Source organism: Lagenorhynchus albirostris, chromosome 14 (genome assembly GCF_949774975.1).
Source record: "Lagenorhynchus albirostris chromosome 14, mLagAlb1.1, whole genome shotgun sequence".
In the NCBI taxonomy this organism is placed as follows: domain Eukaryota; kingdom Metazoa; phylum Chordata; class Mammalia; order Artiodactyla; family Delphinidae; genus Lagenorhynchus; species Lagenorhynchus albirostris.
This window is the reverse complement of record NC_083108.1, coordinates 87,566,737-87,592,020: the sequence shown is the minus strand read 5'-3', so window position 1 is coordinate 87,592,020 and position 25,284 is coordinate 87,566,737. Positions and strand designations below refer to the sequence as shown.

The window sequence follows — 25,284 nt, the reverse complement described above, 5'->3', positions numbered from 1 at the left end:
AGCGGGGCCCGGCTCACGTGAAGAGGGGTCAAGCGGGAGCCCGGTACCTTCTGCTGGACGGCGGCCGGGCCTGGGGCGGCTTGCGGCTGGATGGCCTTCTGCTGCTGGACGGCCTGCTGCTTCAGCTTCAGCAGCTGCTGGACGTGCACAGGCTGGGCCACGACAGTCTGCCCTGAGAACACAGGTCAGGTCATTGAATCACAAGCGCCAAGTAGGGACAAGGTCTCAGGGCTCACAGTGAGTTCAGCTTCAGTGATTTCTGTTCAGCAAACTACACGCTGAAATGATGCTGAGCTGAATAAAGCCCGCCTTACATCTACTTAAAATGTTTCCAGGTTCACAGCGACATTTGGACAAGGGGTGGGCAAGTTAAGAACGTGAACGGTTAAATCGAGGGACACTTCTGCTAAAATACACCGTGACACACCCGAGATGGCTGCGGGCCACAGCTACTAACTAGAAAAGGCTTGTCAGCCCCACTCAAGGCTGTACGCGGAGCGGCGGGGGGCGAGGGGTGGCATGAGACAGGCACCTGCAGCTTTCTGCGGCTGCCCGATGGCCACACTGATTCCAGCAACGTTCATGGGCAGCGTCGTGACGCCCGGCGAGGAGACCACGGCTGCGGGCACCGACACCACCGGGGGCTTCGCCAGTGCCACCTGGGCCGGCTGGGGCGCCGGGGCCTGCATCTGCCCTTGAGCCTGCAGCTGTGAAGTGGGGACCCGGGTCTAGACAGTGAAAACAATGGGAGAGTCCAGAGACATTCAGCATTCCGCACGTCTGCAGACATTTCCCCACCAGCGGTCAGGTGGTGAGAAACTGACACATTCACAAAGGTGCCGCGTGGCGGTCAGCTAATGGAAAACAGCTCACTGTGGGCCGCCTATGTGCCCTGACCGTCACCAGCGGACACAGGGAGCGGGGCTCGGCGGCCCCCAGACGCCCGGGCGCACTGCTGCTCAGATGCGCTCCTGTCCCACAGCGAGCGTCTCTGCCTCCTGCATCTCAGAGCCTGACAGCACCCCACTCCTGCCACACTTCCTACGCTCGTCTCCTATCCCTCAGCGGCCACGGAAGATCAGCCCGAAATTACAACCTCGGCCTCCCACCAAGGGCCACCCTCGGTCTCCACCTCCTGCGACTTGCTTATCACTCGGCTACCAAGCACTTTTTTCCTTAAGTTATATTTTTTAAAAGGAAAATGGAAATAGATCCATTTTTATACATACAAAAACTCAGACTACCTAAGAAAATACGAGCAAGTAAAAATCAGCCATAGCCCTAAGGTGCCCACATGTGAATGTGGAAACGACACCCAGCCCCCCAGACCTTGTCCTTATCTGTGCGGCTTGCCGGGAAAGCGTGTAAAATGGGATGAGTCCTAGGTATCTGTAAGCTGACGCTCCTCCTTCTACAACACCCTTTTCCAAAGCTGTGCACGACCCCACTGTGCGCACGCTGCACAGTCTATGTAGTCACCTCCCCAGTAACGGAGATTCAGGTCCCCTAATGCTCCTGGTGCAAGTCTGTACGTTTACTACTTTGTACTGGTTCTATCACTCCTTTAGGATACAGCAGAAACAGTATCACTGGGTAAAGTAACGGACATGTTTCTTAGCTCAACTGACTACCACCCCCTCCGGGGGAGCCGGCTCCTGCTGGCAAGCCCTCCGCCCGAGGCCTGGGCTGCCTGAGGCGGGCCGTCATGCGCGATTACCACTCGGCTCGTTTGAACTGGCATTTTCTTGTGAACACAGGTAACACCAAGCTTGCTTTCACAGTTTTTATCCACTTCTATCCCCTCCCTTACAGACTTAAAAGTGGAGTGAAGCACACGGGAAGCAGAGCCTGGGCCCCCAGAGCCCCGGATCACAGCTGTGCTGTGGGTGACAAGCTGTAAGATCTGGGTAAGTTCTGAAGGTGTATGCCTTGGTTTCTGCACCTGCAAAATGGAGCTAGCATCACAGCACCCACTCCTGCCTCAGCACCAATCAGGTGACAGGCGGAGAGCCTACGGCGGCACCTGACCCAGAGCAGGAGCCCTAATGCTAGCCGTCGCCAGTGCCAGAAAGGGAGCCGCCCGCGCTGGGCACTGGTCTGCCTGATGTGCAGCATCTGGGCTCCAGGACACCCCCTCGACACGTGCCGAATGTAGCTGGCGTTCCCAGACACCCCCTTCACCACACCGTCGTCCCCTCCTTCAGAAACCTTCGATGCCTCTCTGGGCCTGCAGAGCACCGCGACCCCTGAGTCTGGCTCTGGGGCCTCACTCGCCCCTCCACCTCCCCTCTGCTCTGACCGCACGGGCCTCGTGCCTGGCCTCTGCCCCAGCAGCACCGGGACACCTTCCAGGGGCCACACCTCGCCCTCCCGTCGCCCCCCCCCCACGTAAAGCCTGCTCTCCCTCCGTGGTCGGGCTCGCTCCCCACCCCACCCCCAGCCTCTCAGGCCACCATAAGCTCTGCGACACCGACATTCTGGAAAGCGTGACTGTGTAAACGTCTCCCACGTGCTGTTTCACCCTCTCCGAGGAGAACTTAAGTTCCTGGGGGAACGACCGCGCCTTTACTTGTCACTCCGCCATAATACCTGCAAGGGCCTGAGCGAGCAACAACGGTTCAGTTAAAACGTAAGAAGACGCTGCTCTGGAAAAACAAGCGTATCGACCGGAACTTACGAGCCGGGCCACCTGGAGGTTGGCCACGGTGGTGCCCGTGAGCAGGGCGCCGGGCCTCGGGGCCGTGACCGTGGTGAGCTGGGGGCTCTGCTGCTGCGTGGGCTGCGGGGGCTGCACCTGCACTTGTGCCGTTGGCTGCGGGGGCCCCGGCGGGGCCTGTGCTGGGGGCGCCTGCTGGGGCAGCTGCAGTTTCTGCTTCTGCATTTTGATCAGGTGTTCCTAAAACCCAGATAAAGTAATCTTTTCATCAACGTCAACTGTATTCCATTTCGTATATATCTTGGTTTTAAGTTACTGTTCTACTACCTGTTCAATGTCGAAGTAAACAGTTGCTGACGTGCAGTATGCAAACCATCCTCCAGGCCTTGCCAACATTTTTTAAATGTTCCCTTTACCACTGATGAAAACTAGCAACAGTGATTCTCACAGATTAGCAAATGCACAGCAAAATTCCTGGGTTCTTATCGCTTACAAGCAAGGCGATTCGAATCTGTGGTACCACCCCAAATCGTTAAGTCTTAAAATTGTAGTCGCTCTTGAAGTTCTACAAGGTACCGTAAGGTAAGCATGAGCTCTAAATTTTGTACTCCAACTGTCTCCAAATGAAAGTTTAATTGGTAAATAAACCCATGTCTTTAAAAGAAGTCAAAATATCAAGATAAAGATAGCTCAGGAAATATTTTAGGGGATAAAAATGTTTTAAGGAAATTTATATTGAGTTATTCACGACCCTCCGATCTCGTTCAAGGTGCTGAAAAAGAAAAGGACTTTGCCGCTGGTTTAGGAGAGGGAAGGGAAGGGAGTAACAGGACCAGGCAAGCGAGCCGGTGCGTGGGGCTCTGAGCAGCTGCAAGAGGGGAGCAGGGGCAACTGAAGGCCCCGCCGCCGCCGCCTTAGAGCGCGAGGAGCGTTGGCGGCGGGGGGAAGGAAAGGCCGTGGGGCGGGAGGACCCTAACTCAGCGCTGTCTGCTGGTCGCCAGCTTCGGCGGTGACGGACACGTTCTGGAGCTGGGCTGTCCAATGTGGCGGGCTCAGCCATGTGTGGCCTTGCGCCCTTGAGCTGTGGCTGGTGTGATGGAGGACGGAACGCCTCGTTTCCCTGGCGCGCATTCGGGTGCCTCCGGGACGAAGAAGTCTCAGCTGGTGCTCGCACGTCCTCACCGCCCTCCAGCGCCCTCGTCCCCTCTGTCACCCGCAAGGGGCAGGCCCGAGGTCAGGTACTTACTGTGGCAGGCCCGACAGCGAGCTGGAATTCTGAAGTACCATCTTGCGTTTATTACACGTTTTTCTGGTTACTTTCTGTGTTGAGTACTAATGCTTTTCCACTTGTGGCAGGAATATAGCATTTCCTTTTAAAATGAACGTGTTTACTTATGTAACAGCACAGGTCGTGCACAGACTGGCAAGATTCAGGGGCATCAGCACCACATGAGAGAAACGACACCGCACACGAGCTACTCCTCAGGAAGCCAAGCTCCACCACCTCGTCTCTTAAAGCTGTCGAGGAATACTTTTCACTGACATTTTCTCAGGTTGGGAAAAGAGCACAGAGCCTGAGCACAGAGCACAAGCAAGCGAGTGGGAGGATCCATCCGGAAACGGGGATTAAGGCCTCAGAGAGCTGTGAACAAGCTGGTCGCGTGATCATGGAAGCGGCCCTGTGTGCAAAGTGATTTCTAAAGACAACACAAACACACTTCCCACATAAAGACGATGGCGGACTGTGCAAAACACACTCTGAATCACATGACACACCAAGGCATCATCACACAGCGTGTGCGTTCGGTTTTCTAGAGGACGCTCACCGGAGTCAACTTGCCCACCGCCTTGATCTGCGCCGGCGCCTGGGCCTGGCCCTGGATCTGCGGGACCTGCACCTGCGAGGCCTGCTGCTGCTGCTGCTGCTGCCGCAGGAGCTGGAAGTGCGCGGGAGTGATGGTTTTCCCCGGAAGCTGGACCCCTGTGGCTGAAGAGGTCGTCTGGTGAGACTACGGCCCTGCACACGCGTGCAAGCCTGAGCCCTGAGGGGCCTGAAGAGCGGGACAGGCCACACAGGAAACCAACCCTGCCTTTACCTTGGGACACTTGAGTCACCAAAGACCGGGTCGGGGTCTGCACCGGGGTCAGGCTGGTAGTGACCACAGCCGAGGCCGTCACCGAGGTGACCGCTCGAACACCCTGAGTCGGTGCCAGGGACACCATGTCGGACGTGGCCGTGGCGGGGGACCCAACTGCTCGAGGCTGGGTGTGGACCACCTGGGCAGGAGCAGAGCCTCCCGAGGTCTGGAAAAGGCGAAGAGAAGCAAAGTGTCAGGCTGCTGCGCAATGTTCAAGACTCTTTATAGCCGTCGGGTGAAGAGAGAAGGGCACCAAACGCTAAACCCTAGAAAATGAAGCACATTCCAGATTCTGGCCTTTTGACAGATTGCTAAGAGACTGTTTCCCTTGTGAACTCAAAGCCTGTGCCTAGGGCTAGCGTGGATGGGTCGCTCGCAGAAGGGAAGATGACGACGCTGCCGCCCCCAGTCTAAAACACTGCCCGTCCCCATCCCGCTGTCCTCACTCAAAAGACCTTTTGGTCCCAGGAACCACCTAGATGCCCGTGTTCATTCCCCCGGAAACACACAGGCCCCTAACCCCCCACGGCCATCCCCAGGCACGTGCGGAGGCTGCAGCCCTGGACCCGCACGGCGTCTCGACTTGGCCTCGCCGTGTCCTCGTCCCTTGGCGCCACAGCCGCCGCAGCCCCTCAGCGGACTGGGCCCCAGCTCCACCGAGTCCGCCTCTGAAAGCACCCTGAAATGTGGCGCTGGCCCCTGCTGGCCCCCTTGGTGCAGACGGTCATTATGTTTTCCTGTTTAGTTTGTCCCTAATCTTACATTTCATTACCTATTTGAATCCAAATCCAGTATCTTATTCTGTGCTTTCTATTCAACTCACCTGTTCCGTGTTTCTTTAATCATCTTTCTTGCCTTCCTGCACATTACTTTCTTCTCATCCCACTTCCCCTCCCAAAGTTCGGAAGTTATACTCTATTCTTATTCTTTTGGTGGCTTGTCTAAAAATTACATCAAGAACTTACAAAAGTCTAATCCATAATTTCACACTTTTCCTGAACAATAAAGGGATTCTGGAACGTTTCAACATCCCTAGCCCTGCTCACGTCATTGCATCGTGTGTGTCATGTCTGCCTTTGTTGACCCTACAGTAAGTTACTGCTGTTCGCAAAGTCTGTTTGCACCTCAATTAGTTCATGTAGGCGAGATCTATAGGGAATTCTCTTAGGCTTTGTTTGGAAATGTTTGTTCTTCAAGGTATTTTCAGGGCTGGCAGTTATACTCTCCGACTACAATGAAGATGCCATTCCATTCCAGGTGCTGCTGGTTCCTGGCTTCATTACCACCACTGAGAAGTAAGCAGCTGTACCTCTGAAGGCAACCTGACTTTTTCAGGCTGCTTTGAAGACCTCCTTGTCGTTGGCATTATGTAAGCGTGGAGTCCCTTTCATCATCCCTGACCGGGGTTAGTTGAGCTTTGGTGTATACGGATCAGTGTCATCAATCAGTTCTGGGAAACTCTTACATCTTCCATACTATCTCTGCTCAACTTTCTCTCTGTCTGGAACTCTGATTAACCTCTGATTACATCCTCTCACTCAATCTTCCATGGCTTTAAATTCTCTTCCGTACTTCCATCTGCTGTCTCCCTGTGCTGCATTCAGGATAACTTCTTCTGATTTATCTTCCAGTTCACTAACTCTCTCTTCAGCTGTGTGGAAAGTGATATTAAGCCCGATTATAAGACATTTATTTTCAATGCTGGTAACCATACTTTTCACTTCTTAAAGTTCTCTATATTCTTTTAAGTATAGTTTCCTGGTTTTTACAGACATTCGCAAGCTTCTCTTTTATTTCTTTAAAATAGAAAGTATAACTGTTTTATCATCTATGCCTGCTAATCCCCACCATCTCAAGTCTTTAAGGATCTGCCCCGTGTCTGTTGCTTCTGTTGGTTCTCACTCATGGTGCCTTCTTTCCGTGTGTTTGGTTATCTTCTATTATATGCGGCTCATTATACCTGGAAATCACTGTGGACATTCTAAGAAGTCCTGGTTGAAGGCACATTCCTCCAGAGAATCTGCATTCGATTCTGGCCACTTACCCAGGAACACTGCTCATCCAGGTCTACGTCACATGATTTGAGGGGCTTTGGGAGCCCTTCTGGGGAGCCATCAACGTGAGCTGCAAACTGACAGCTGACTTGGGGCTAGAGCTCCACAGGAAGAGCCCCCGCCCCACCCTCTGCTCAGCATGATGGATTTTACTTCCGGTTCACCCTGCCCTAAGGACTTAGCCATTTGGGGGCCTGTCTCAAGGCATCAATGCCTCCTTTTAGACTCTCCACCTGGGTGAGTCGAGCCTTGGGCTTGAACGGGGGGTCCCGCTGTCTGAGGTGAAGTGTACTCCAAGGCGGACACAAGGGCACCCTGTGTATCTCTCTGGGTTGCCTCTTCCCTTAGATTTTGGCCCAATAATTATTTACTCTTTTGTCAGCTCCTTGAAATTTTGAAGAGGATATTTAAAAATTTTATCCAATAATTTCAGTTCTTTTCATTAGGAGAGTGGTATGAATAACTTAACTCACCTTATCACCAGAAACAGAAGTCCTTTACTGCACTACTGAAATAGCTTTCTCTCTAACCTTTTCTGCAATGATCTACTCTACACATAAAACATCACATGAATTTCCCTAAAACACACCTCTGCTCAAAGATTTTCAAGGGCTCCCCATCGCCTGGTGAATGGAATCCACATTCTTCAGCCTGAAATCCAAACACCATGACAGCCTAGGCTCACCGTCACACAAGACCAGGCACGCGCAGCCGCTCAAGAACCTGTGAGAGGTTGTGGGAACCACCGCTTCTCTGCTGATGCATCTTGTGCTCCGTCCAAACAGAGCTGCTTGCTGTGCCCAGCATACACCATTCACTTTCCCACCACTGAACCTTTGCTTGTACGACTTGCCCTGCCTTCCAAAGAGCCATTTTGGTGGATGACATCTTCCTATTCTGTGGAAGCCCAATGCTCCCTTCTCCAGAAAACCTCCCTGTTATCTGTACCTCTTTTAGGTGCGGCCACAGGACTGACTGTAAGAACCCCATGAAAGCAAGCCGTGTGTTTGAGTCCTACTTCTAGCCCCACATCACCAGGGAGAGTATCTTGTCTGTAAGAGCTGTTCAAAAAATACATTGTGGATAAATTGCTTTATCTTTTAAAAATATGACTACGGAAATAGGTCTTTTCAAAATAAAATACCAAGTGCAATGATTTGGGCTTGCCACCCTCACGGAAGTAGTGACACTGGTCATAGGAAATGATCCTAATGCCACAGGCTAACTAATAGCTTCTGTATTCAGTGAACCGGCTGAGTGTAAAGTGGTTTACTACAAAGTGGAAAGAAAAATGAATGAAATAATCCAAAGTCACATTCTAGAAAAACTGTTTTCATATTCACTCTACTGCTTAGAGTATTCTAATTTTTTAAACCCAATTTACTGAGGTGTAACTCACGTACAGTAAAATTCACCTGTTTCAGGAATACAGTTCTGTGAATTTTTATAAATGTATGAGGCCGAGTAGCCACCAGATAGATACAGAACATATTCTGTTTTCCGTCTGTAAAGCCTTGCCTTTTCCATGTGGTTTAAATGGAAACACACACACACGAAGGCTTTCAAAACTCCTATCGGCCAGCACAATGCCACTGAGATCTGCCGTGCAGCCGCACGTACCAGCAGTCTCCTGCCCCGCTGGGCAGTGCCAGGCGGGCCGGGTGCGCCATCTTCCCTTCTGCTCACCTGCTCAAGGACATTTGGGCTGTTCCCTTATGTCGTAATTATGAACACAGCCACTAAACACATTCACGCTCAGGTTTTTTTGTGCAGACGTGTTTTCATTTCTCTTGGGAGAAAACCTAGGAGTGGAACTGATAGGCTGGAGAGTAGGTGTACGTTTAATTTTGTAAGAAATAAACTGTCTTCCAGACTGACTGCTAAGGTTCTGCATTCCCATCAGCAATGAGGATTCCAGTTGCTCTGCATCCTCACCAGCATTTGATACTGCCAGGTTTTTCTTTTCTTAAAGCCATTCTCAGAGATGTGTAGCAGCAGCAGATCACTGTAGCTTTAATTTACATCTCCCTAATGACTAACAATGTTGAACATCTTTTCCTATTTATTTGCTATCCACATGGTGTGTGTGTGTGTGTGTGTGCGTGTATATATATATCTCCATATGTATCTTCCATGGTGAAGTAACTGCTCAAATCTTTTGTCCATTAAAAAAAATTTTTTGTCCACTTTTAAAAGTTGTTTGTTTTCTTATTATTGATTGAAAAAATCTCTGTATAATCTAAGTACCAGTCTTTTATCAGATATGTTCTTCAAATATTTTCCATGCCTTGCTTTTCATTTTATTAACAATATCTTCCAAAGAACAGAAGTTCTTAATTTGATGAAGCCTCATTTATTTTTTTTCATAATTTGTAGGCTTTTGGTATCCTAGGAAATAGTTGCCTAAAACCAAGCAAAGATGTTGTATGTTTTTTTCTAGAAATTTTATAGTTTTGGGTTTTACATCTGGGCCCATGATCCACTTTGAGTGACTTTTCATATACAGTATTAGTAACAGTTCAAAGTTCATTCGGCTTTGAACGTTTCCCCAGTTCCTCCAGCACCATTTGTTGAAAAGACTGCCCTTTCTCCATTGAAATCCCTCGGCACTCTTTTTTTTCTTTTAAAATTTTATTTATGTCTGGCTGCGTTAGGTCTTCATTGCTGCACGCGGGCTTTCTCTAGTCGCGGGGAGCGGGGGCTGCTCTTCGTTGCGGTGTGCAGGCTTCTTGTTGCGGTGGCTTCTCTTGCGGAGCATGGGCTCTAGGCGCGCGGGCTTCAGTAGTTGTGGCTCACGGGCTCTAGAGAGCTGGGTCAGTAATTGTGGTGCACGGGCTTAGTTGCTCCGCGGCACATGGGATCTTCCCGGACCAGGGCTCAAACCTGTGTCCCCTGCATTGGCAGGCAGATTCTTAACCACTGCGCCACCAGGGAAGCCCCTCTTTTTTTTAAAGAGTTCTCCTCTCTATTTTTAATTAATTAATTAATTAATGGCTGCGTTGGGTCTTCGTTGCTGCGTGCGGGCTTTCTCTAGTTGCGATGAGCGGGGGGCTACTACTCTTCGTTGCGGTGCGCGGCCTTCTCATTGCGGTGGCTTCTCTTGTTGGGGAGCACGGGCTCTAGGGGCGCAGGCTCAGTAGCTGTGGCACGTGGGCTCAGTAGTTGTGGCTCACGGGCTCTAGAGCATAGGCTCAGTAGTTGTGGCGCACGGGCTTAGTTGCTCTGCAGCATGTGGGATCTTTCTGGACCAGGGCTTGAACCAGTGTCCCCTGCACTGGCAGGCGGATTCTTAACCACTGCACCACCAGGGAAGTCCCTCCCTGCACTAAGAGTCCCGCCCGGCACTTTTAGTAAAAATTAATCAACTATGTACATGTGGGTCTATTTCTGGACTCTCCATCCTACTCCATGGATCTATGTGTCCGTCCTTTTCCCAACACCACACTGTCTAGTTCACTACCAACACCACCTTCATAGGAAACACATTCCTCAGAACCCAACAGGGACATCACTCTATTTGCCAAAGCACTGCTGACTTTGAAGCAGCTTCTCACTCAGGGCACATGTTGTGTTTAGATCTGTGACTAAACTGCAACTCAGGATTTAAATGTAAACTCCTTTATTTCCATCATTTATTTTTGTTTTCTACGGTGACACCACAGACGGCAGGTGCGTCCAGGTGAGCGCCCTGTCTCCTTCTGGTTACATGCTCAGAGGTCTTGTGGCTCTGCGTCTCTCCCTCTGCCCACATCTGGCCCCTTCCTGCTTCCCACGCATGGGCCTAGACACCCATAAACACACTGCCCCGCCTTGTGCCCCGTTGTGCAACAGCGCCATGTCCACACACACGGGCAAACCTGCCGCTACGGCATGTGGGCACCCTGTCTGTGGAGCTGGAGACGTGCCCTTGCACCCCCTCCCTCCTCCTGGAACCACGGTGGGGGATTTCAACACACTCTCTCCCAGAAAGCACATGTGGAAACCATCCTCTGTACCCCTCAATGTCCTCAGTATTTTATGAAACGCAAACTAGATCAGGACTTTCTGTACCAATGGAATAGAATTTTTTTTAAGAAGCCAACAGCTACTGCAGCGTCCTGGGTCATGCATGCCACCAAAAGCACCCAGGATCAGTGACAACTCACAGTCAAGGCTCCAGGTGCCACGGGTGGAGCGAGGCGCTTGTTAATGGGCTGGAAGGCGGCAGCGGGGACGCCGGCGACGGTGCTCACGATCACATTTCCGCTCACTGTGCCTGCGGGGAGAGGACACGAGGTGGGAGAGCAGGAAAGGACTCACCTCCAATCGCGGCACCTCGCCCGTGAGACTTCTTACCCGCGGGCATGCTTGTCCCTGTGACGGATGTCTTGATGGCTCCTGCCTGCTGAAAAAAGAAAACCATTTGAATTTCAGGTCAAGCTGCGCCCTGCGTAAACACTCCAAAGCCTTCCCCCTCATCAGGATCAAATCCAAACCCTTGGTCACGGTTACTCGGCCCGCATGGCTGACTTCAGCCCCCTCCCCCCACCTCCTCCCACAGTGCTGAGTCTGTCCCTCCGTCACCAGGCTCCGGCCACACTGACCCTTCTGAGCCCCACGCCTGCCAAGTTCAGGGCCCCTGTGCTGGCTGTTTTCCATTCTTTTCTGACTGACTAATGTCACTTGGCCACAGCCCAGGGGTCAGCCCTGCAGAAGGTCTCTTCCTGACCACCCACCACTGTTCTCCTGGGCAGGGAGCAGCCCTCACACCAGGCAGGTGCTTAGTTTTCTGAACAACGAAGGACGGAGCTGCCAAGTGCACATCGAACGCCACTGCAGCAAATGTAACAAAGAACACGGGGTGGAAATGACCCCGTACAACAAGACCGTCCCGCGCCGGGCAGCAGTGCTTCCCCACGTGGGACTCTAACGTGTCACCAGGCACACACAGAGAGGGAACGCGGCAGGGCACAGCGGCGACAGCGCAAGGTGCGTAAGATCGGCACATTGCCTTCCTTTTTTTATGCACTTCACCACCTTCCTCTCACGGGCACTGAAGATGCACACGCGTGTGCACAGCTCTGGGGGAAAGTGGGGCAGGGTGGGGAGAGGGAAGTCTGCACTAACAGTACCTGCTCTTCGAGTCTGTAGGGACAAGAGAGGGCGGCCTCTTCACGCTTCACAAAACCCTAATTCCACACCTCCCGCTCACCTCCACCTAGAAGAACGGCCTCGTCTCCCACACCGCTGCCCAGTTAACCCAGCCCAGAGGGCGGAGCTGACCCAGCACCGGAGAGACGGGGTGAGGCATGCGCTTCCTTGAGGGGCAGACTGGGGGAGACTGGGCTGGCCTCCCACTTCCTCTGGGAGGAAGGTCCGCGGGCTGGAAGCCACAGGACCCTGGACAGGGGCGCGCTGGAGCTGATCGCTCTGTGTGCCTTCTCACCAGCACTGCAGCGCTGCCCACCGTCGTGATCGCAGGGGGCGCCTTCGGCGGGGGCGGCGTGGGCTGTGCCGGGGGCTGCGCCTGGGCCTGGGGCTGGACGGCGGGCGGCCCCGCAGGCTGCTGGCTGCCGGCGGCCGGGGGCTGGGGCAGCGGTGGGGGCGGCTGCTGCGGCGGCGGCGGCTGCGGCTGCGGCGGCGGCGGCGGCGGCTGTGCCACAGGCGGCTGCTGCGCCTTCTGCTGGTCGGCCAGCGCCTACGGGGCAGGAGGGAATGGAGCCGTGTGGAGGAGCTGGCCCGGGGTGGGGGGACCCCCGGCCCCCTCTCATGGCCCTCCCGCCGCCCGCTGTACCACACACACCTTTTTTTCCTTGGCGATGCGCTCCGCCCGGAGGGATGCGACCTGAATAGGAGGCAGGGGTTTGTCGTAGTTGATTCCACTAAAGACAAGGGAAAAACGAGAAATAAACTGCGAGTTCTAAGTAGACAAATGCACTAGAAATCCGAAGTCCTCATTTCCCACGACGCCGAGTGCCGGGACGCCAAGGCCGGGGCCCGAGCGGCTCAGCCCTGGAGAGGAGAGGCTGCCAGTCTGCCCCAGACAACGGCGGCTCCCACTCCCTCGCAACAAGGACCACCTGCCAGAGGCGGGCCCGGGCCTGGTCCCCTGCAGCAGCAGCACTCGGCACGGCGCCTGGATACCACGCGTCCCCGAACACGTGGGGCAAGAAAGCCCCTCGGCGCCGTGCTCCTCACTGCAAACCAACGCCCCCGCCCCCAAAGCCAGGCCTGCCCCCGCCTGCACTGAGCGCCAGCCCTCGCCCCGCGGAGAGCAGCCGGCCACCCACCCAGAGCCGTGAGCGGCCCACAGCCCTCCGCAGCCTCTCACTGAACCCTTGCTTCCAGGGGCTCCTGGGCTGACGGTCACCTACCAGCCTTGAGTCCTGCCGCAGGGAGGCTGGCTCTGCCCTCGTGTGCCGCTTCTGCATTTCGGGGCGGCGCAGGTGCCGCTGCTGCGCCTGTCTGGCCCCTCTGGACACCAGCCCTCCCGCGTCATGTGCCCTAGCTCACGCGGTGCATCCTCTCCCATTCTCTGACCTCGCCCACGTCAGTCCACTCAGTCCCCCGACCCCTCGAGGAACTCCTGCAACCACCCTGCCGCCCCCATATTCGCATGCTGGCCCCCCTCACCCCGTGTCTCTCCATCACGCCTGGTGGTAAAGCCACAGCCTCAGCGCACTCCCCACTCCGCCTGCCCCAGGCCTCCACCACTGGGGGGAATTCAACCGCTGGGCGTGGCGACGGTCCAGCCGCCGCAGCGGTCCCTGCTCCACATCCAGCTCCCTCCCGGGACACACGGCCTGGCCTCCCACTGCTTACAGACCCTGACCCTGGCCACTACCTAGAGACAACCCCTCGGCACACCTGGCCTGCACGTGGCCAAGGCCAGCCCGGCCCCACCCTCATCCTGTCCGCCAACCTCTCCCACCGGCGCCAGACACACAAAAACAAAACCGAGCCACCGAGATGCCTCCAGGTCTGCGTTCACCTTGCAGCCGCTCTCCAGCTCACTCTGATCGGCCTCACGCCACCCCTGCTTCCGTCCAAACTGCGGGCCACCCCTGCGCTGCCCTGCTCCCCGCCGCGGGGGCACCATCCCCAGACCTCCTCCCTCGCATCCTGCACGCCAGCCTTCTATTCGCCCACCCTGCGCTCCGTGCCTTCCCACCCGCCGGCCCTCACTCAGAGGAACAAGTGTCCCTTCTCGCACCCGCCCCGTTCTCCCCAGCTCAGCCAGGCTAGGTTCTGTTCCCCTTCAGGATGAATCCTCGCCCTCCGTAAGGATTACTCAGAGTCTGTGTCTTGTGCGAGAGAAACAGGAGGGCAGGACTGGGCCCGCCTCGTTCACTGCTGAACCCCGGCCCGGCCTGTTTTTCTTGTTAAGAAAACCAATTAATGAAATCATCATCAATTCGATCAATACACACATACGGAACATGTGCTCTGCGCCTCTAGCCTCTAGAACCCCTACGTCCACGGAGCTCATGCAAGATGCTGAAGGAGTCAAGTAAAAATGCAAAGACGATCCGCTCCAGGAAGAAACACAGAGAGGGGCTGGGGCGCGAGTACCAACGAGGAGAAGATGACGTGTGAGGGAGGGCCTGGCGGGGGGCCGACGGGTCCAGACAGACGGTCCCAGATGGAGCGACCCGCAAGGCCGAGCCAGCCGCCAGGCGGAGGAGCAGGCTGTGGAGGCCGGGGTGCACGGAGCGGGAGGGCAGCGCAGGCCTTGGTCCTTGGTGTGGCCGGGGGGCCCTCAGCAGGCACAGGCCCGTGTCAGGTGGTATCTGCAAAACCTACCTGGTGACGAGGAAGGCTTGAGCCAGAGGAGCAACTGGGCTCCGTCTGAACATGTGTTTTTTCCCGATATTTTATTAGAAAGAGGCAAACATGCAGGAAGTTGCAGGGATTTTATAGCAAACGCCCACGTGCCGAGCAACTCAGACCGTACAGTTCTCTTTCCCTCTGTCCGCTCTCTCACACCTACCCATCTCTCTACCCATCTACCCAGTCATTTTTCTTCCTTTGCAAAATTTCAAGGCAAGAACACCCACCCCAGGTCTTCCCTGGTGGCGCAGTGGTTGAGAATCCGCCTGCCAACGCAGGGGACATGGGTTCGAGCCCTGGTCCGGGAAGATCCCACATGCCGTGGAGCAACTAAGCCCGTGCGCCACAACTGCTGAACCTGTGCTCTAGAGCCCGCGAGCCACAACTGCTGAGCCGGCATGCTGCAACTACAGAAGCCCACACGCCTAGAGCCCGTGCTCCACAACAAGAGAAACCACCGCAACGAGAAGCCCACGCGCCGCAGCTAGAGAAAGCCCACGCGCAGCAACAAAGACCCAACGGAGCTATAAATAAATAAATAAATAAATAAATAAAAAGAACACTCACCCCCACCCCCAACCCCGGTCAACTGGGTACATTTCTAGGGCGGGGCCAAGCAGACATATGCCAGCTGAGAGGTGGCACAGCCGCTGTGACACTGTCAGACTGCAGGCAGGACACCCCATCCCGTGAACGGGGACACGAGTGTGCCCGGCCCGCCTCACCTCGACACCACCCCCAGCTGATGCCTGGACACGCCATTCGCACAACAATTCACTGAACTTGTAGGGTTTAAGAAAACATTAAAATGAAATCATTTCAAACGATGAAAACTGTGCCACACATACAGAAATACCTTTCTGCCAACACGGAAGCGTGCTTGGGGTTTTTCTGAAAGGGATTCATGCCAAGCCTGTAACACACAGAGAGAGGATTACTGAAGAGAGGACAATGCACTGAAGAAGGAAGGGAAGGCCAAGGACACACGGAGCCCCCGACCCCACGGAGCCCCCGACCCCACGGAGCCCCCGGCCCCACGGAGCCCCCGACCCCACGGAGCCCCGACCCCACGGAGCCCCCGGCCCCACGGAGCCCCCGGCCCCACGGAGCCCCGACCCCACGGAGCCGGCGCAGGGGCGCGGGCGCGTACAGAGGCTTGATGGGGGGGCTCCTCTTGCCCGCAGTCATCTTCATCAGGTCAAAGTGACTCGTGTACAGCTGGGTGTGCGTGGCGTTCTCGTCCTGAGCGTACATCTGGCCAGTGCGCAGAGGACGGTTGTTCTTACTCTGAAACAGGATGGGGAGGGGCACAGCAGGGTCAGACGCCGACCCTGCGAACAGGGTCCCTGACTGGGAGGTCTAACGTGCAATCCCCGGCTTAAACAATGAGTCCCTTCTTCCCACCCTTCTCTCTGAGACTCAACACAGATGCAACAGTGACGACATAGTGGCCGTCGTCCACCGACCGCAAACACACTCCCCGGCCTGGGCTACGCCTTCCCGCCCGTCCCGCCGCCAGCTCGGCAGACAGCAGTGAGGCCGAGTGGCCAGGCTGACACAGCCAGCGGCCCGCAGCCAGCGCGCCTTCACCCTGGTCGGCCCCGGGGCACCACGCGGCGGCTGTCCCCCAGTTTGGAGACAACTGGTTTTAGAAAAATGAAAACCAAGATTCGTTAAAGCGTGCTCATAGAACAAAGTGAGTAATTTCCATGAATCGGGAGCCCGGGAGCAAACTTCGTCAACGCCCAGGGTGTCTGCCGCTGCCACGCACGCCCTGGCCCGTCCCAGGCGGCAGACGCGGTCATCGCTCCCGCTCTACGACTGGGCGCCGGCCACAGGCACACGCCAGCCCGACGCCGCGTGCCGAGGCTTTCTGCATGGAGGCCACAGACACCCTCCTGAGGACAGGCGAGGAGCTGAGAGGCAGCAAGGCGGGGACAGAGCAGATGGAGAAATGGAAAGAGACAAATGCAGCTCAAGGGAGACGAGAAAAGGCAGCGCCCTAGAGACCCCCTCAGCAGCCACGCGGACTTGAGGGGCCTGGCTGCCCCACAGGTGGCCTCCTGATGACAGACACCACGTACTCGGCTGTTCTGCACTCAGAGTCTCTGATGCCCGCGGCTGGGACCGGAGTGTCTAGCGCCTGTCAAGCCGCTGCAGTGGCCAAGGCCCCGGGAAAGCACAGTGATGCACGAAGCGGGAGGCACCGACAGGCCCTCCTTCGATGAAGCTAACAGCACAGAGCCGTGCCCGTCTACACACCCAACCCGGGAGGGGGGACGAAGCGCTAGGACGGCGCTGGGCCACAGGCAGCACACAGAATCTTCCAAATGACGCAGCAGCGCGGCTGCTCTCTGTCGGGCAAGATCTCGGCGCAGGGACCCCGGCCGGCGGGAACGGGGACTGGGACTGTGTCTGCCCCAGCTCAGGGCCGCGCCCAGCACCCATGCCCCTCCCTCCCCCTCGCCGAGCCGCGTGCCCCGCAGGAAGGGGGCCTCACCTTCCCCTCCTCCCTTGGGATGAGCACGTTCTCGTAGCGGTTCCGGCACTGCTTGGAGGAGCGGTAGATGCGGCTGCAGGAGTTGACGACGTCGCTGACGAGGTCCCAGTTGGGCGTGTGGGCCGGGGACACGACTGTGAGGTTGAGCGGCAGCTCGAGCAGCTGCTTCACGGCCTGGAGGACCAAGGTCAGGCGCCGCGGGTCAAGGGGCTGCGCGTCAGCGGCTTCCCCGCCCTCCGAAGGGCCCTGAGGACGCGGCCGGCCTCACCTGCAGCAGCGCCCAGTCCTCGCTGATGAGCCACTCCGGGTTGTCGGGGCCGGACTCGGCGGCTGGTTTGGCAAAGGTGGGCAGAGGCTTGGCGAACTGCGTCTGCTGCTTCAACAGGATGTTCTTCTTCTGCTCCTTCCCCTCTCGGCGGATCTTCAACATGCCGGGCGTCGCGCGGTCGAACAGCGACCGCGGGGGCACCACGGCCTCCCCGTGACGCTGCTTCTTCTTCCTGCCCGCGGCTGCACGGAGAGGCTGCTTCAGCCAGCAGGTCGGCGGGGAAGGGGGGCAGCAGGGCCACGGAGGAGGATTACCGAGGCCACCGGGAGCGCCGAACCCTCTCCCGCCACGGGAACCCACCTGACGGGTCCGTCTTGTGTCTCCGGCGCTCCTTCCTCACATACACGGGCGGCAGCTTGGACTCCGGGATGGGAGTGGTTTCGTACATGAGACACATGACTGAGTCGATGTAGATGTCGTTGTCGTCCTGGGGGGGCGTGGGCGGCGTCCAAAGCTGCGTGTGGAAGGGAGAGCCCTGAGCCGTGTGGCCCCAGGAGCAGCCGCCCGACAGGGCGGGAGGCGGGAGGTGAGCCCAGGGACGCGGGGAGGCGGGCACTCACCGGCATGACCTCCGTCTGCCCGTCGGCGCCCTCATACACGAACTCCTACAGGAGAAGGGGAGCTTTTCAGGTCCACCCAGCCCTGGCTTCAAGCTGCAGCCACCCAGCATCCACCTTCACGCCGGTCAAGTCTTGGAAACAAGCTCGCAGCGTGGCTGTCGAGAAGCCCCGCTGTGCGTCTGCGCCCCGGCCGGCGGGCAGCGCGGCGGGGCACGCCCGCGCGGGTAAGGGGAGCCCTCGGGCACACGTACCGCGCGGCAGGCGTCCTCCCGGGTGTAGGTGAGCAGCTGCTGCTCGGGCTCGCGCCGTGCCCGGGCCTCGCGCTCCCGCAGTGCCCGCGCGTGCCGGGCCTCCCACTCGCCCACGGCGGCCAGCACGGCGCCCTGGAGAGACAGCGGTCGTTCCCATTGCCGCCCACACCCCCTGCGCCCCCCAGCCCTGCCCCGCCCCTGTGCTCCCGGCCCGGGCCCTTCTCTTTGTTCCCAATACGTGACCCTCTTTGGAGCCCCAAGCTGCTTCAGAACCGAGGAAAACTGCACCTGCAGGTTCCTGAGGCTTCTCCCTTCCGATCAGTTTGTACACAGGTGGGTCTGGGTTTATTCCTTTAATTCTAGGCAAGTCACACTTAGTTCCAACCCAGTTTAACCCTGAAGAATCTGAGATTCTCACGTGTTAAGATGGTCAGAAGTTCATTCTCTTACCTCGCTATTTCTCTCCTTTTCTTGATCAGTGGAAGTATGGAATAATTCCAGGTAATTCAAAGCATACTTTTCAATTGGTGTGAGCTGTTTCAAGATGTATTTTTTGAATACGGTTAACAGCAAGTTCACAAGGACTTAGTTCCTCTTATGACCCCCCACCAACACTTGAATCAAAACAGCGACTGTTCTTGGTCAAGATGAACAAGAAATATCTCCCAGAAGGGTCACATGTTTAAAGTATTTAGGTGCAGAGAAGCAAATGAAGTAGAAAAGGCCAAACCTGTCCCATGAAGTCCGCTAACTCCTCCAGTGGCGAGGGCTCCTCGCCCCACCGGGAACCGTCGGGGCACCGAGACCCGGGCGCCAACTCCTCTGCTGACTCGTGTGCGTCCTCCTCCAGACACTCGATGCTCTTGAGGGCCTGCAGGAAGTGCGCCCTTAGTGGACGTGACTCGGATGCGCTCTCAACACTTCAGTTGAGGGGTACAGCCCACACAGCTGCCCATGTGCCCACACTGTACACCAAGCCTCCCACGGTGATGCCTGCTCTCCTCGGCCCCCCTCGTACGCCTGAGACGGCGGCGCCGCGGGCACAGGGAAAACGGGCACGCCCTCGAGAAGAGCCACAGGCACACAGGCTGACACGCACAGCCCGGCCCCCAGACTCAGAGAACCGAGCAGGATGGGGCGTCTGGCTGCATCTCACACCCGCCACCCACCACCCTGCCCCGGTCCTGACCATGAGAACAATTCTTCGTCGTGCACGAGATACAGGCCGTGGTCTGTGGTGAAGACAGAAACCAAGCCCCCAGAAAACGTGCTGCAGACGGCCACAGACACGTAAGGGTCAGTGTCACCACAGTTCAAGAAACGCCCATTAGACTAGCAGATGCTGCATGTGCCTCTCCCGACACCCGACAGCCAGGCTGGCAAATGCAGACACACACGCTCACGTCGGGGCCGGGGCTGGGGGGACCATGCAGCTGAGAGGATGTCAGTTAAGACGGGTACCTCTTTCCAGGGCATTGGGCAACATCTGCAGAGTTTAAAATGTAACCCTTCCTCACACGATACCCAGAAAGTATTTCCAGACAGACCGTACGTCTAAGTATGAAGCACAAAACACTGAAACACGCAGAAGAAAATAGAGAAGAACCTCTCTTAGAACGCAAAAGCACCAACCATGTGATAAAGATGGTCTGCTGGGTGGCATTAGGACCAAGAATTGCTGCTTGCTGAAAGACAGCATTAAAAAAGGCAAACCACAGGCTGGGAGAAGACATTTTCCATGTATCCCACAAAAAGCCTCGCATCCAGAATACAGAAAAAGCGCCAAGAAGCCATTAAGGAAAAAAAAGAATCCAGTTAAAAAAAAATAGGAAAAAGACGCGAACGAGCACTTCATCAACAAGCACCCACGCTGCCAATGAATGCAAAGCTCACCAGCCAGGAGCGAACTGCACTTCAAGCAGGGATGCGCCCACACTGCCCCCCACGCCTGCACCTCTGAACCGGCCCCAGTCCAGGGTCAACATACAGCCAGGCGATGCTCCCAACCCACATGTCCGCGGGCAGCCCGTCTCCATCGCCCTCGTCCCCCAGCCACACCTGGCCCCTACTGTCCGGACCCGGAGGTGCTGCCCCTCCACCCCTAACGCTCCTCCTGGACACCGCATGGCGCACCATCTCCGCAGGGTGATGGTGTGTCATCTCTCCTGTCACTAGAATAGAAGCTTTGTGGAGGACGAGAGTTCTTTCTCTCAACTCTATACCCCTTCTGCCTACAACAGCGCCCAACTCACAGTAGGATGTTCAGCCAGAACGTTTCAAAGAATCTGTGTGCTGAAACACCACACTGTGCCGACATCTCAGAGATGCACTGAGAAACAACAGCAAGGGTGTGTAACACACTCACATTCCTCAAACACACATGCCTTCAGGCCTCACGTTTCTTCCAGGATCCATGTAAGATATATACTTTTAAAATTTATTTATTATTTATTTATTTTTGGCTGCGTTTTTGGTCTCCGTTGCTGCGCGCGGGCTTTCTCTAGTTGCGGCGAGTGAGGGCTACTCTTCATTGCGGTGTGCAGGCTTCTCACTGCAGTGGCTCCTCTTGCTGTGGAGCACAGGTTCTAGGCGCGCAGGCTTCAGTAGTTGAGGCACGCGGGCTCAGCAGTTGTGGCTCACAGGCTTCAGTAGTGGCACGTGGGCTCAGCAGTTGTGGCACGTGGGCTCAGTAGTTGCGGCGCACAGGCTCAGCTGCTCCACGGCACGTGGGATCCTCCCGGACCAGGGCTGGAACCCGAGTCCCCCACACTGGCAGGCGAGTTCTTGGACACTGTGCCACCAGGGACCCCCATAAGACTTTTAACAATGGTTGAGTGGTCACCTCCAGGACAGGTAACCTACTGTTTCCCTACTATCATTTCTGTTGTGAGGTTTCTACAATCATTTCCGTTATGAGGTTTAGATCATGCTGTTTGACGTTTTTTTTTAAAAAAACCCTGGTGCACGTATCACCAATTTTTAAAAGAAAACGGTACATCTATCTGTCCCTCCTGATACCGAAACAGCTGTAAGGTACTTCTGTGCAAGTGACATTATACACAGACAACTCCTGGAAGAAAATGTGCAAGACAGCTGACAGTGGTGGTCTCTGAGAGGGAAGTGAGGGCCTGGTGCAGGACACTTACTTTTCATTATAAATTCTTGAAGGTTTTTTACCACACGCATTTATTACTTCTCAATCACTGGATAGTCAAGTTTCAAAAACAGGAGAGGAGGTGTCCTGCAGTCAAAGGCCCCCAGGAGGCAGGACGGGAGCAGGGTCTCGGGGAGGGAAGCAAGGGGCCTGACAGGCAAGCGTGTGCCAGGGCTGCACAGCAGCACTGCCCCAAAGCAGCAGCGCGCGAGCCCAGCGCGCAGTCTGCGACCTCAAGGGTCCAGGCCGGAAACGCAGAAGGCGAGATTTCAGTCAGAATCCAAGGCATTGTCATCTCAGCGGGTGACCAACGCAGGGAGGCTGGGTGAGACAGCTGCTATTCTTTTTGGTTCTGTCCTCAGAGTGGGACGTGTATCTCACACTCACGCCAGGGCTCCCTGCAGAGCGGGGCATCCTCCCCAGCAACGCTGTGACAGAGGTGCTGACACAGCAGGGTGGAGGGGTCAGGGCACAAAGTCACACAGGACAGCGAGGGGTGGCCCGAGAAGCATGGGTGAAAACGGCGACGGTGGCAGGGTGGGCAGCGAGGCCCACACCGCTCTCTCGCGCGTCCTTCACCTCTTTTTACAACTAAAATCCCCCAAACCAAAAGCAGGGAGGGAGGGGCTGACAGGTCAGGCTCGAGCGACTGGAGCCTGGGGAGGGGCAGCAGCAGTGCCGCAGGAGCGGAGGGCAGACCCAAAGCCCCAGACCCGACACCGCCAGGCCGGCGCCGGCCACCCTCACCTCTATGAAGGGCCTGGCAATTTTGGGTGCGATGGTTTCTGTGACAGAAGGTTCCTGAGAAAGGACGACAAACTCCTCGGCTTTCACTGGGAAGCCAGTGTCATCCACGGGTGGATAAACCTCAAACAGCTCCTGGATCGTCCGCTGACACAGAAATGAGGACCACTGAGCTTGAGACCTCCGCGCGTGGAAAACCGCCAGCAGCCACCCCCCTCAATCGTTACACCCGCCCGGTTCCCGTCACTGTGTGGCAACCCCGCCCCCCGGCCCCAGGCCTCCTCGTGCACGAAGGTACCTGCGTGAGGAACGCCATGGAGTAGTCGTTTCCCTGAGCAGCCACTTCTCGGATCAAATCTTTGGTTCCATTTTTCAACAATTTCTCCTCAATGGAATTGCCACTCACGAGCCTACAAACCAAATACACACGGGACAGCTAAGTCCCCGGGAGCTGAGGACGGCACGAGTGCCACGGTGCCTGGACCACCCGGCAGAACAGCACCTGCGTGGCACGGCTTGTCAGCCCCACTCTGCGCTGCTTCCTTCCTTCGTGTGGGGCCCAGAGGTGACCACGCCTGTCCCGCCTCCCACACGGCAGGAGGGCGGGCCCCGGAGGCCCGCATGCCACCCACGCTGGCCATCCATGTCCCCCACCGGCCTCCACCTGGAAAGGCCCCCGGGGGTCTCCGGACCCTCGAGCCCCGTCTCCTTCAGTGCTGACGGTGGCGGGCGGGCGCCCCCGCATCACTGTGCACCTCTCTGCACTGCTCCCCCAAATGCACCCGTGTCCAGTGGCCGCAGCCCAAGGATGCGTGTCCCCGGGCTCCCGCTTTGTGCCCCCAGAAAGCTGCAGTAACCGTTCCCACACCCATGGTCAGCGCTTCACTAAAAAATGATGTTAAACTTTTACTATCGCTTTGGGGAGACTCCACAATTTTACGAACCAGGTCTTCCCGTCTAAGAACAGAGCACATCCTCCCGCTGGTGACATCTCTCAGCTTATGCCCTTCCACGATTTTACACTCTACTTCCTACACATCCAGCACCTTTACTGCTAAGGTCATTCCTGAGAGTTTACAGATTGTGTCTCCTGAGAATAAAACGTTTTCCCCCGTTTCTAGCTAGTAACTGCTAAAGGGCCAATGATAAGGAAGGGATTACACAATGAAACGTTATCCATTTATATAAACAATACATCAAATTTATATTTATTAACACAGAAATACACTCACAATATACCGTTAAAAGAAAACAGGATTACGCAGTAAGACTGACTGCTGGCATGAGCCATCTAAAAAAAACCAGGGAAATGTCTGGACAGACACACACCAAAACGCTACGAACTGCCGTCTGGGCAGGATACTGATTTTCTCCATGTGCTTTCCTTTTTTTTTTTTTCTTTTTCTTTTCAATGAACAAGTAATACATTTATAATCAGGAAAAAATTAAAGCTATTTAAACACAGTGCATGGATGACGACGTCTTGATGAAAACGGCGAGGGTTACGCACGTGGGCTGGGGTCCCCGTCCCAGGCTGGCCGCCAGGGACCGCACCCTCGGTGCCGACCCCACACAGAGGTGGCAGGAGCGCAGGGGAAGGGGGGCGGCACGTGCCTGGCACACTCAGGCACCAGACGGGCAGCCAGCGGGGGCCGAGTGCTGCTGTGCTCTCCCAGTCGACACTCCCAGAACTCAGAAACAATGGCAGAGGCTTCTCTGCTTTCCTCAACTGCGTGTGGTTGGCCGCTTATAAGATTTAAATGCTTTCAATAGGGAATTTACAAATTGCTAACTGTTAAGTTATGACAATTTATATCTGAAAATACTTGAAGAACACGAAGCACCCTCTTAAGGGTCAGGGACTCCAGGAGAAATACAAGTACACGTCGGAAGGACAGCAGTTATGTCTCAGCAGCACGACCCAGTCACCGCTGCAAACAAACTCAGTTACGTCCCAGGCAGATGCTGAGTATAAAGAAAGAACACACAGGACGGCAGGAACACGAGCCTGCCTGAAGGAAAGTAAACAGAACGTGGGAGAAGCTTCTGCAGTACGCTGCAGCCCCCGGCCCAGCCGCCTGCCTCACCTGTATATGTGCACGTCCTTGCGCCGCCCGATCCGGTCGCACCACTCCTGGGCCTTGGCGTCCATCACCGGGTTGAGGTCGTGGTCGTAGAACACCACCGCGTCCGCCTCCACCAGGCTCACGCCCGTGGCGCGGCTGTGTGTGGAAAGGAGGGCACAGAAGACCCGCCGGTCCCGGTTGAAACTCCTCATCAGGTCCTGAGGCGAAATGAAACCCCGAGTTACCATCCCTGCCAAACAACAGGCAACCTCTGACGTGTTCTGGTACTTATCAGTTAGAAATTATTCCGTAACAAAACCGTTCGGTTTGTGTTTCTTTTGACGCGAGGTCCGTGTTCCAATTACACCGGACTTTAGCATTTTATCGTGGTTCTTCCGGGCACGTGCCGCATCTCTCGCTTACTGGTTGCCGACACCTCTACCCTGTTTAAGCATCGCCAGTCAGCAGGTACAGAAAGGAAAGTGTCCGACCCCACCCGACCTGTGCTGTCAGCTCCACGAGTGGGCCCCACAGGACAGCAGTCTCCCTGGGGAGGGATGCGTGCTCTTTCATGTACCCTCCGGCAATGCCAGGCGCTTTACAGCAAAAGCCCCTGGAGTAAGGCCGAGGGAGCAGCCGCCGGCCTCCCCACTCCCGCAGGGCCGCCAGCTGAAATGGCCTCATTCCCACGGCTTCTCTCCTGCAATGACTTCAGCGCCCAAACAGACCTTAGCAGGTGTGACCTGCCCTCTTCCTTCAGGAAATTCTCTATATAATTTGTTACATCACTCCGGACAGAACTTGTCACTAAGACCGTGGTGTATGTACCTCCTTCCAGGCCATCGCAGCATGGGGAGGGCTGCCTGTGCTGGACGGCGTGAAGTGGGTCATGTGATATACACGCCAGCAGCTTGCCTGCACTCGGGAATGCTCTGCCTTGATACTAAAACCTGTTCTGAAACGCTGCTGAAGATGGCTTCCTAGTTCACGCTGTGGGACACTCGGGACAGGGCCAAGCCCTGTG

The 25,284-nt window shown here is 56.0% G+C and overlaps 1 protein-coding gene and 1 non-coding gene across 4 annotated transcripts in view; both read right to left on the bottom strand.

Moving 5' to 3' along the window:
- EP400 (E1A binding protein p400) overlaps positions 1 to 25,284 on the bottom strand; it is a 123,443-nt gene that overhangs the window by 21,202 nt on the left and 76,957 nt on the right. For 2 of the 3 annotated variants that reach the window (XM_060170303.1, XM_060170304.1), the window contains exons 32-52: positions 24,282 to 24,478; positions 22,493 to 22,604; positions 22,198 to 22,341; positions 19,027 to 19,167; positions 18,747 to 18,830; positions 18,297 to 18,428; positions 18,046 to 18,090; positions 17,786 to 17,939; positions 17,426 to 17,667; positions 17,158 to 17,331; positions 15,808 to 15,944; positions 15,514 to 15,570; positions 12,631 to 12,709; positions 12,274 to 12,525; positions 11,184 to 11,232; positions 10,994 to 11,103; positions 4,753 to 4,960; positions 4,483 to 4,643; positions 2,678 to 2,896; positions 533 to 728; positions 48 to 172 (exon numbers count right to left, since the gene is read on the bottom strand). In XM_060170303.1, coding sequence (XP_060026286.1) covers positions 48 to 172; positions 533 to 728; positions 2,678 to 2,896; positions 4,483 to 4,643; positions 4,753 to 4,960; positions 10,994 to 11,103; positions 11,184 to 11,232; positions 12,274 to 12,525; positions 12,631 to 12,709; positions 15,514 to 15,570; positions 15,808 to 15,944; positions 17,158 to 17,331; positions 17,426 to 17,667; positions 17,786 to 17,939; positions 18,046 to 18,090; positions 18,297 to 18,428; positions 18,747 to 18,830; positions 19,027 to 19,167; positions 22,198 to 22,341; positions 22,493 to 22,604; positions 24,282 to 24,478 — 3,018 coding nt within the window. Of the gene's footprint in view, positions 1 to 47; positions 173 to 532; positions 729 to 2,677; positions 2,897 to 4,482; positions 4,644 to 4,752; positions 4,961 to 10,993; positions 11,104 to 11,183; positions 11,233 to 12,273; positions 12,526 to 12,630; positions 12,710 to 15,513; positions 15,571 to 15,807; positions 15,945 to 17,157; positions 17,332 to 17,425; positions 17,668 to 17,785; positions 17,940 to 18,045; positions 18,091 to 18,296; positions 18,429 to 18,746; positions 18,831 to 19,026; positions 19,168 to 22,197; positions 22,342 to 22,492; positions 22,605 to 24,281; positions 24,479 to 25,284 lie in introns of those variants that run through there. The other variant, XM_060170305.1, reaches the window with a different exon arrangement.
- LOC132504621 (small nucleolar RNA SNORA49) lies at positions 24,766 to 24,893 on the bottom strand. The gene has a single exon (XR_009535000.1). It is a non-coding gene; the product is annotated as a small nucleolar RNA SNORA49 (small nucleolar RNA).